Source organism: Thamnophis elegans, chromosome 8, assembly GCF_009769535.1.
Source record: "Thamnophis elegans isolate rThaEle1 chromosome 8, rThaEle1.pri, whole genome shotgun sequence".
NCBI lineage: Eukaryota > Metazoa > Chordata > Lepidosauria > Squamata > Colubridae > Thamnophis > Thamnophis elegans.
The window spans coordinates 78,852,060-78,863,224 of NC_045548.1; the positions used below are offsets into that span (position 1 = coordinate 78,852,060).

The 11,165-nt window shown below is 52.2% G+C and overlaps 1 protein-coding gene across 1 annotated transcript; it reads left to right on the plus strand.

Moving 5' to 3' along the window:
* The first annotated feature begins 9,185 nt into the window (after positions 1-9,185).
* Positions 9,186-9,819, plus strand: LOC116511970 (heat shock protein beta-11-like). Its single transcript, XM_032222231.1, has one exon. It carries the CDS (start codon positions 9,195-9,197, stop codon positions 9,786-9,788), a length of 594 nt encoding a protein of 197 aa, XP_032078122.1. The 5' UTR covers positions 9,186-9,194; the 3' UTR covers positions 9,789-9,819.
* The last annotated feature ends 1,346 nt before the right edge of the window (positions 9,820-11,165 follow it).

An 11,165-nucleotide genomic window follows, 5' to 3' on the forward strand; every position in this document is an offset into this window, starting at 1 on the left:
ATGACACTCCGAGAAAGCAGAGGGTCCCTGCAGTCTAGAGCGAATTGGGGAGGTGGGGGGAAGTTCCCCCAAATTTGGCCACTTTAAGAATCATGGACTTCAACTCCCAGAATTCCCCAGCCAGGCAGAATTCTGGGAGTTGAAGTCCACAAGTCTTCAAAGCAGCCACGTTTGGGAGACCCTCTGGGCTAGAGGATTCGCTGGCTGTAAAATCAGGCGAGCCCCCCCTCCCCATGTGTCCTCATCACCTTTCTCCCTCCCTCCCCCCCCCCAAACAAAAGCCTTTGGCAACACTGCACCTTGATGTGCCTTTTCTTGCTTTGAGAATTGTGTGTGTCTGTTTTTTCCCTCCCATGAATGTGATCCGTCCGGTTCACACGCTGCTCGCTGGCCTGGTGCGCATCAATCCACAAATACGTTACGGCCGGGCCTTCCAACTCTTATTTTGTTAATTAACCAACAGAACTGCTTGCTACCAGAGGTTGTGGGGGCTTCGTAACCGGAGGCTTTTAAGAAGAGATTGGACAGACACCTGTCTGAAATTGGAAAGGACAGTGATGGCAAAACTTTTCGGCTCTGAGTGCCAAAACCGGAACATGCGTGCCGCAGTGCCAGAAATCCAAAGACCAGCTGGCCGTTGTGCTTGCACATCCTGGCCAGCTGGTTTTCAGGTTGCCAGCACACGCCAGTGCACGCATGCCTGTTTTTTGGCTGTTTTTCAGGATGGTTTCAGCCCAAAAACTGCCTGAAAACACCCCCCAAACAGCCTGTTTTTTGGTGATTCGTTGGGCCGTTTTCAGGCTGTTTTCCGGCGCCCGCAAAGACCAGTTGGTGACAGCGTGTATGCCCACAGAGAGGGTGTAGGGTCTCTTGCTTGAGCAGGGGGTTGGACTAGAAGACCTCTGAGGTCCCAGGAATAACTCTGTTATTCTTGATTCTGCTCTTCAGTCAAGCTGTTCCTTGGCTTTTGGGGGGTGGGGTGCTGCAGTTTGACCTCCCCCTCCTTCCGAGGGTCTCACCTTCTCACGCGAGCTTCAGGAGCTGCGTCCCATCGCCAGCTCCCCAGCACAGGCCTTGGAGAGTCCCAGGTTGATAGGTTGTGTAGTCCAAGCCTTTCGAAAGCCCACCCCGGGAGATGAGATCTATTCTGCTCCCTCGTAGCTGGAATCTCTTGCAAGGATCTCAAATGTGTGTGTGGGAGGGGGAGACCTTCCTGCATGGCTAAAGGTAGTCCTTGACTTATGACCCGCATTGAGAGCTGAATTTTCTGTTGAGCAAGGCCGTTTTTAAGTGAGTTGCACCCAATTTTATGACTTGCCATGGTCATTTAAGCAAATTACGGTGGTTACTAGGTGCAGTCATTAAGCGAGCCATGCAGTCATAAAGTGAACCTGGCTTCCCTCATTGGCAAGGTCAGAAGCCAGCGAGTTCACATGACCCAGGGAGGTTGCGAACGTGGCTCGATTCATCCTGGGGGCCAAGTTGCTTGAATTTTCATCCCATCATTGCGGCATTAAATCGCACCACGGTTATTAAAAAGGGTCAAGACCAGTTGTAAACCCCACTCCTTTTTCTCTCTCTCTCCACTACCATTGTCACTTTGGAACCGTCACTAAATGAATCGTTGCAAGGAAGAAAACTGGCTGCACCGAGTTGAGGTTTTTTGCAGGAGTGAATATAAAAGCCAGGAATTGACAGGAGCTGATTTTTGCTTTTTTTTTTTTTTTAATCTGCAAAATGATATTTGAGGTTGTGGTGTTCCCACTTGTTAAGCTCAGGAACCTGGGGTCAAAGGAGGGTTTGGTGGCAGCTGGACTAATTGAGGGGGGAGAGAGCAGGGGGGGGGGCTTTCTTGCAACTGTTTGGATCAGAGACCCCCAAACTTGAAGACTTGTGGACTTCAACTCCCAGAATTCTCCAGCCAGCTATGAAGTTTAAGTCCACGAGTCTTAAAAGTTGCTAAATTTGAAGACCTCCGATCTAAGTGGAGAGATTGCAGAGGAAGGGATTGCAAGAGAGTAAATTATGCTGGCTGGGGAATTCTGGGAGTTGAAGTCCACCAGCCTTCAAGTTCCTAAGTTTGGGGATCTCCGATCTAAGTGGAGAGATTGCAGAGGAAGGGATTGCAAGAGAGTAAATTATGCTGGCTGGGGAATTCTGGGAGTTGAAGTCCACAAGTCTTAAAGTTCCTAAGTTTGGGGATCTCCGATCTAAGTGGAGAGATTGCAGAGGAAGGGATTGCAAGAGAGTAAATTATGCTGGCTGGGGAATTCTGGGAGTTGAAGTCCACCAGCCTTCAAGTTCCTAAGTTTGGGGATCTCCGATCTAAGTGGAGAGATTGCAGAGGAAGGGATTATAAGAAAGTAAATTATGCTGGCTGGGGAATTCTGGGAGTTGAAATCCACAAGTCTTAAAGTTCCTAAGTTTGGGGATCTCCTATCTAAGAGGAGAGATTGCAGAGGAAGGGATTACAAGAGAGTAAATTATGCTGGCTGGGGAATTCTGGGAGTTGAAGTCCACCAGCCTTCAAGTGGCCAAGTTTGAAGACCTCTGGTTTGGATGCTTTCCAGCATGGCGTGAGACCGAAAAGCCAGCTCTGCAACCAGCAACCTCCATCCATGCTTTGCAAACTTTTTATCTCCGCTCTTTCTGGCTATCTTTAGAAAACAAAAGGATGGAGGGTTTAGGGAACATTTGCTGCTCTTTATCCAAGTCAAATCCTAGCTAACACCCTCGAGATCCCGGTTCCACCACAAAAGCGCGGTAGACAAAAGCGCGCTCGACGAAAGCGCGTACGTGATGTCATCACAGCGCGACGAAAACATCACGCTGTGAGCGGTAAATTTAAAATTAAAGCGAAAACCTTACCCTAACCCCCCCAAACCTAACCCTAAACCTAACTCTAAACCTAACCCTTAACCTAACCCTAACGCTTAACGTAACCCTAAACCTAACCCTTAACCTAACCCTAACCCTAACCCTTACCTTTATGTGAATCGGCTTGCTTTAATTTTATTTTAATTTCAATTTAATTTATTATTTTTTTGTCGCGCTGCTGATGACGTCACGTATGCGCTTTCGTTGAGCGCGCTTTTGTCTACCGCGGTTTTGACGGGTCACGGAGATCCCAACCCCCCCTAGGAAAGGCACCTTCAGACCATCTTTTAAAAGCGTCTCTTGCACGCTCAATTGCCACTAGAAAAAGTGTAGAGAAGAGCAACCAAGATGATTAGGAGACTGGAGGATAATTTCATTTCATTTATTAAATTTATAGGCCGCCCAATCCCAGAGGGTTCCGGGCGGCCTACAACGAAATGGTTGCAGTAACTGGGCCTGGCTGGTCTAGTGAAGAGAAGGACCAGGAGAGCATCTTCCAATATTTGAGGGGCTGCCACAGAGAGGAGGGGGGTCAGGCTATTTTCCAAAGCACCCAAAGGCCAAGCAAGGAATAATGGATGGAAACTGACCAAGGAGAGGTTCAACCTGGGAATAAGGAGAAATTTTCTGACAGGGAGAGCAATCAACCCATGGAACAGAAGTTCCCTTCGGAAGTTGTGGGAGCTTCATCATTGCAGCCTTTCAAGAAGAGACTGGGCTGCCATCAGTCAGAAATGGTTCAGGGTCTCCTGCTTGGCTGGGGGGTTGGAATAGATGACCTACAAGTTCCCTTCCAACTCTTGTTCATCTGTAAAGGATATTGAGACTCCAGAAAGAGGGCAGAGAAGAGCAACCAAGATGATTAGGGGACTGGAGGCTAAAACATGGGATGAACGGTTGCAGGAACTGGGTACGTCTAGTTTAGTGAAGAGAAGAACCAGGGGAGACATGATAGCAGCCTTCCAATATTTGAGGGGCTGCCACAGAGGGGGGTGGGCTCAAGTTATTTCCCAAATCACCAGACAAGGAACAATGGATGGAAACTAAACAAGGAGAGATTCAACCTGGAAATAAGGAGGACTTTCCTAACAGTGAGAGCAATCAATCCATGGAACAGAATTTCCCTTCGGAAGTTGTGGGAGCTTCATCCCTGGAGGCTTTCAAGGAGAGACTGGACTGCCATCTGTCAAAATAGGTGCAGGATCTCCTTGAAGGGAGGGGGGTGTTGGACTAGATGACCTATCGGATCCCTTCCAACTCTTGTTCTGTAAAGCTGCCTGAAAAGCCAATGCAGCAGGGTTAGCTGGGGGCTTCTGGGAATTGAAGTCCTTAAGTTCTCATGGTGGGATCCCTCTGGCAAAGCCTTGCCTGCTTGAGTGGAGGGGTGGACTAGATGACCAGGTCCCTTCCTAGTTATTCTCTAAAGCTGCCTCAAAAGACAATGCAACATGGCTGGCTGGGGAATTATTCATAGGTGCCCCGCAAGTGGACACACTTGGTATAGATCCTCCTGCTTGGGAGAGGGGTTGGGCTAGATGACCTACGAGGTCCCTTCCAACTGTTAATTCTATAAAGCTGCCTAAAAAGCTAAATGCACCACGGCTGGTTTGGGATTTCTGGGGATTGAAATCAAGTTGGGACACCCCTGGTAGAGTCTCCTGCTTGAGCGGAGGGGTGGACTAGATGACCTGTAAGGTCCCTTCTTCCTCTTTTCTGTATTCGATGGAGAAATTAAACCACACGGAATTTGGATGCACAAAAACTCAAACTTTATTCAAAGAAACTCAACGAAACTTTTCCAACCGGTCGCTCGCCACGTCGGGAAGACAATTCCCCCCTCGCCGCCTTCTCCCCCCCTGCAGCCGCGCCGAGTGAGTCCCCCTCCTCGAACGCCCCCCTTTTTTCCTCCTTACAACGAAACCCACCCACCCCCGTCGAACAATGGAAACGAACGAAACTGGGAGCCCGTCGGGGCGGCCGTTCACATGCAGGCTTTCTCGGGGCTGCCGGGCGAGGGGCTCCTGCCGCCCCCTTGCATGCTGCCGCCCGCGCCGTCGTTGCGGCAGATGGGGATGGGGACGGTGCGCTCCCAGGCGGGGCTGGAGCCCAGGCGGGGCGCCTCGATGCGGAGCCGTCCGGCGTCGGGGGCCAAGCAGCAGGTCAGCGCCTCCAGGTCGGCGTCGTCGGGCAGGAGCAGCTCCCGGCGGACCTCGCGGACCTCGTGGCAGATGCAGCCGTCGGAAGCCTCGCTGCGCTGGTCCCGCCGGCCGCAGACCGTCAGCTTGGGGCCGTCCACCTTCACCGCCAGCTCGTCGGGGCAGAAGTCGCCCACCTCCACGCCGAAGTAGTAGGTGCGCCCGTCGTCGCTCTGCTCCAGGCGGGGTAAGCCGCTGCTCGAGCCGCTCCGACGGGTCATCATCCCTCCGCCGCCGCCTCCTCCGCCGCCGCCGCTGCTGCCGCCCTGCCAGCCCGAGAGGCGCGGGTAGGCGTCGAGCAAGCCCACCCGCAGCCGCTCCATCTCGTCCAGGTGGCTCTGCAGGTCGCCCACCAGCTGGTCCAGCAGCGCCTGCGGGGGCATCCCCAGCGACACGCACTCGAAGCTCCGCGGCGCCCCGCGGGTCAAGCGCAGCCGGCACTCGCGGGAGAAGCTCGACATGGCGGACGGCGCTGCTGCTGCTCTTGTCACCGGACGGCCGTCCAACAGAAGCTGCCGCCGAGCGAGCGAGGAGAGACGGCTGCTGCTGCTGCTGCTAAAGCTGAAGCGGCGGCTGCGGCTGGACTTGCGCGCCTCGACGACGCTGCTCTGGCGGAGGATCCCGGCCGGGTAACGCCTGCCAAGCCCGCCCGGGGAAAGGGCGGAGCGAGAGCCCAGCTCCCTTCGCAGCAAACAAAGTTGCCAAGTGCGGGGCTCGAGCAGGAGGGAGCGCGCCCGGGGATTAGCCGGGCTCCGGTCCCTGCAGGCGGGATCGCGCGGGGGCGAGGGCATCCTGGCATCAAATTGCATCCTGGCATCAAATTGCCTCCCTGCCTCCCATTGCATCCTTGCGCCGCGTTGCGCCGTTGCATCCCGTTGCATTCCTCTTGCATTCCATTGCAGCCTTGCGTCCCATTGCACCGTTGCATCCCGTTGCATCCTCGCCATTGATATTGCACGTCGGGTTTTGTTGCTTTGTTTTTCAATTGAAGTCGCGCGCTGTGCGGAATTGCGAGGGGCAGGAAGGTTTTATAGGTTTGCGCCTGCTAGCGCGGCTGGAGTTGCAAATGCAGGCGCCTTTCCCGACCCGACGGTTGCTGCAAAAAAGGAGTTTCCCCCCCCCCCCGACGTCTCCGGGCGAGGCTTTCCCGCCTTTTCCCCGTGTTTTTGCAAGCGGTGGTGCAGGAATGGGAGGTGGGGGCTCAGATGGCGGAGATTGGGTTAAATTGGGTCGGTTTTGCAGGTTGCATCAATTCTGCGTGTTTTTTTTCCCTTTTAACAGACGGAACTCATTTAATTAAACTAATTTAATTATCTTTTTTGTTTCTTTTTTTTTAATTTTTTAAAAAAAGATTTTATTGGTAAAAAGAAAATACAACATCCATAACTTGTAAAAAACAATACAACTACATTTCGAGATATTCCCATACTATCAGATCATTATAAACATCAAAGGTTAGGTATCTTATTCCTTCCCCCCCTCTTCTCTTCCCTCATTTCTTCTTTTCCATACCCTTTTCTTCCCTCCCCCCCTTACTTCCTTCTCCCCTGCCTTCCCTCCTTTCTTTTCTCCTTTCCTCCTTTTCTTCCCCCTCCTTTCCCTCCCTCGATCCCCCCTCCTTCTCACATACCTTCCCTTCCTCTTTCCCTCCTCCTTCCTTTTCTCTTACTCTCCCTCCTTTCCTCCCTCCTTCCTTCCTTTCAACTCTCCTTCTCTCTTTCTTTCCCTCCCTCTTTCCCTCTTTACAACCCTCTCCTCTTCCCTCCCTCCTTCCTCCCCCAGTTCCTTCTCTTTCTTCTCTCCTTCTTTCTTCCCACCTCCTTTCCCTTCGATAATTTAATTATCGAGACACTTTGGTCCAGTGGCTAAGGAGGCAGGATAGAAAGCTGGGTGACAGGGGAGTTCTAGTGCCTCCTTAGCCACAAAGCTGGGTGACTTTGGGCCAGTCGCTCTCTCTCATCCCCATTACCTCACAGGGTTGTTGTCGAGGGAAAAGGAGGAGGAAAGTATGTTGGATATGTTCTCACATGACCATTGGGGGGGGTTACTGCAATGGACGTAAGTGTGAAAACGGTCATAAGTCCGATTTTTTTCAGCGCAGTTGTAACTTTAAAGAAGGAGAAGGAACAAACTGGTTCTGATATGGTATGCGACACGTAAAAAAGTCACACTGAGCTTTGATCACGTGAGTTATGGCTGCCATTTTGACTTATTTGACCTTCCTGGGGGTGCCTGCTGCGTCCTTAGATGGAGTGTTATCATATTCCCAATTAAGCAACTTCCTTTCAATCGATAGTTTTATTTCTTCCTTTATAACATTTGCAGAACTGCCAATTTTATACAGAACGCTGGCTGGCTCACAAGCAACAGTTAAATCATGATACATTGAATATATACATTAATGGATCAGAAGGCAGGGCAAAGTTGGGAGGGCGGAGTCAAAAGAGAAATCTGCCTAGATTCACTTCTCAATTAGTCACAAATGAATCAAATCCAGTCCCCCTTGCCTTACCAAAATAGTAACAAATAACACCCAAAATACAGGTTTACGATCCCAACTGAGCCCAAAATTTGGGTTGCTAAGTGAAACGTTTCTTCAGTGAGTTCGGCTCTGTTTTACGGCCTTTCTTGCCACCGTTGTTAAGTGAATCACTGCATTCGTTGAGTTAGCCGCACGGTCGTTGAGTGAATCCGGCTTCTCCATGGACTTTGCTCATCGGAAGGTCGCCAAAGGGGAATCGCGTAGCCCCAGGACACTGCGACCGTCATAAATATGAATCAGTTGTCAAAGCGTCTGAATTTTGATCACATGGGGAGGCTGAAACGGTCGTAAGGGTGAAAAACGGTCATAAGTCACTTGTCAGTGCCGTTGGAACAATAAATGTAATTGGAGTTTAATGTATGACCTTGGTCTTTTACCAATTAAAAAAGCCACATATATTTAAAAAACTGGCAGGAATCTAGGTGGCCATCAAGGGCAGCCCCATGTCGTGCGCAGTGCAGTAATCTGGACAAGAGGTAACCAAGGCATGAGAGACTGTGAGCAAAGCCCCCCCCCCCCCCGTTTAGGAAAGGGCACGAATTGATGCACCAGAGCAGTATGTGCAAAACACACACACATACATACACAGACCCAAACCACAGCTGTCAGCTGCCTCTCCAGCAGGAGCCCTGGGGCCCCTAACCCAAATTAGAATAGAATAGATATAGAAAAGACTAGATTAGAATATAGAATAGAAAAGAATAGAATAGAATATAGAATCAAATAGAATATAGAATAGAATAGAATAGATTAGAATATAGAATAGAATATAAAATGGAATATAGAATATGGAATAGAATATAGAATCGAATAGAATATAGAATAGAATAGATTAGAATATAGAATCGAATAGAATATAGAATTAGAATAGAATATAGAATAGAATATAGAAAAGAATAGAATAGAATATAGAAAAGAATAGAATATAGAATCAAATATAGAATAGAATAGAATAGAATAGAATATAGAATCAAATAGAATATAGAATAGAATAGTTTAGAATATAGAATAGAATATGGAATAGATTAGAATATAGAATAGAATATAGAATCAAATAGAATATAGAATAGAATATATTACAATATAGATTAGAATATAGAATCAAATAGAATATAGAATAGAATATATTACAATATAGAATATATTAGAGTATAGAATAGAATAGAATACATTAGATAATAGAATAGAATAGAACATAGAATGGAATAGAATAGAATAAAATCTGGAAGGGACCTTGGAGGTCTTCTAGTCCAGCCCACTTCTCAAGCAGGAGAACCTACACAAATTGCAGGATTCCTGGAGGATTTGCACCCTATCCAGCCATGTGGTCCAAAGGCCCCTCTGTCGTTCAGGAGCAGGACAGCCGGAGCACCAGCTGTTCAAACCCCAGAGAGCCGGACTTCTGCCAGAGCGGTTCGCAAAAGACGGGCTCGTCCCTTCCCAAGCTTTGGAGCATCCGCCAAGCTCGTCAACAGGCGGGGACGGGCTGGGGCTTCCCGGATAAAAGCCCGCCCGCCGTCGGGGCTGCGCAGTTAGCGGAGGGCAGCGCTGGTCCCCGTTCCCTGCCGAGCGGAGGAGCGATGGCGAGCCAGGGCTACAGGCGGAGGCAGCCGCTGCTCATCCTGCAGGAGCCGCAGCTGTCGAGCTTTGGCCGGCAGCCCGACGGGGAGGCGCAGCGGTGGGTGGTCGGCGGGGCCCCAAGCCTCCTCAGGCAGCTGACGGACCACTTGAACGAGAGGGAGCGGCTGTGGCTTCTGGCGCTGGAGGAGCCCGAATGCGGCTCGACGGGGCGGACGCAGCCGCTTTCCCTCCGGGGGCGAAGCTGGCACCAGCTGGCCCTCGACGTAGAGGGCTTCTCCGCGGAGGAGCTGATGGTCAAGCTGGAGGGGAGGAAGCTGACGGTGCTGGGGAAGCAGGAGAAGGAGGAGGTGGCCGAGCGGGGCTGCGTGTGCCGGGAGTCCCGCCAGCTGCGCAAGGAGCTGCTGCTGCCCCCCGACGCCGACCTGGAAGCCCTCACCTGCGCCCTCCACCCCGACGGGCAGCTCCGCGTCCAGGTCCCGCGCCTGGAGCGCACCATCCCGATCACCGTGGAGAGGAGTCCCAGCGAGACCGACGGAGGGGCCAATGATCCCCCTGCGGGAGGAGAGACGTCGGACGGGGCGGACGGGCAGTGAGCGACCTTCCGTCCCAGCGCTCCGTTTAGCGGCTTCGGAGGGCGTTCATTCCCGGGTGTCACGCAGCAGCGGGGATGGGGATGGGGTCGCTCTGTAGGTAGCAGCTGCGGGGAAAGGGGGGGGGGAGTCGGTTTGTTGCATTCACATGACACGCGTTTTGCGCATTTGGGGGGGGGGGAATAAAGCTGTTTTCTGTCAATATTGCTTTGCCCCGTCTGAGTTTATAAGGGAGTGGGAGGGAGAGGCGGCTGCCCACGGGGGTCCCTTAGGAAGCAGAGGGACTCTCCTAAGGACCGCGATGGGGAGGGGGATGCGTGGGACGGTTGATTGATGGAGGGGGGTCGGCAGAGGAGCGAAAGCGGAGCATCTTCGCCTTTCGGCCATCGGACGTTCGGCCGGGACAGTCCCATGAGTCGCAAGAGGCCCCTCCCGCAACGTCGGAAAGGAAACACGTATCCCCTTCTTCCAGACGGACTGCCTGGGGGCGCAGGAGCCTCTCGGATCGCTGGACGGGCGAGGAGCTGCCTCTCAAACGGGCTCCGGAGCCCAGTAGGTTGAGGGCGCCCGCTTCAGTTCACCCAGGAGATCTGGGTCGTCCCTGGATGGGAGACCACCAGGAAATCTCCGGGGGGGTGGGTTACATTGAGGGGTAACTCAAAAGTGTCTCCAACCAAAGGAGGCTTGGGGAATTATGCCCCCGGGAAATCCAGGGGTTTTCCCCGGAGACGAGCTGGCCACTTTAGTCATCAAAGAGCCAAAGGAAAGGGCACCTCCAGGTGAGCACAGCAGAGTTTGGTCAGCCTTGGGAACGGAGACCCCGAGGAAATCCCAGGGTCGTGGAATACGCATGGAAGGCGGGAAATAACCGGGATGGGGCTCCCCCTTCATTTATGGTGCTGTAAGGCAGGGGTCTCCAACTTTGGCAACTTTAAGCCTGGCGGACTTCAATTCCCATAATCCCCCGGCCAGGCTTAAAGTTGCCAAGGTTGGAGACCCCTGCTGGTAAGGGATCCCTTTGCCACCCTCGTCCTCCAGAACCCTCGGACTACAGTGCCCATCCGCCGCCACCGCTGCGGATAATGGGCTTTGGAGTCGGCCGCTTGTGGCACTTCCGGGTGCAGAGAGCGAGCTATGACGTCTTCTCCTCCCTCTCCCTCCCGACGCGGGGAAATTCCCTGGGTTGAGCCACGTGAAGGGGTTTTCCCCCGCCCCGCCTACCTCGGCTGGCGCTTCCAATTGGTCCATTAAAGGGAATGGGAGGGGAAAGAAAGCTCTACGCCTGCCCTCTGCTCCCGCCCCCGTTCTATCCCGTCGCTGATTGGGCGAGCCTTGGCGTCCATCAAGGGAAATGGGAGAGAAAATAAAACTCTCTGTCTG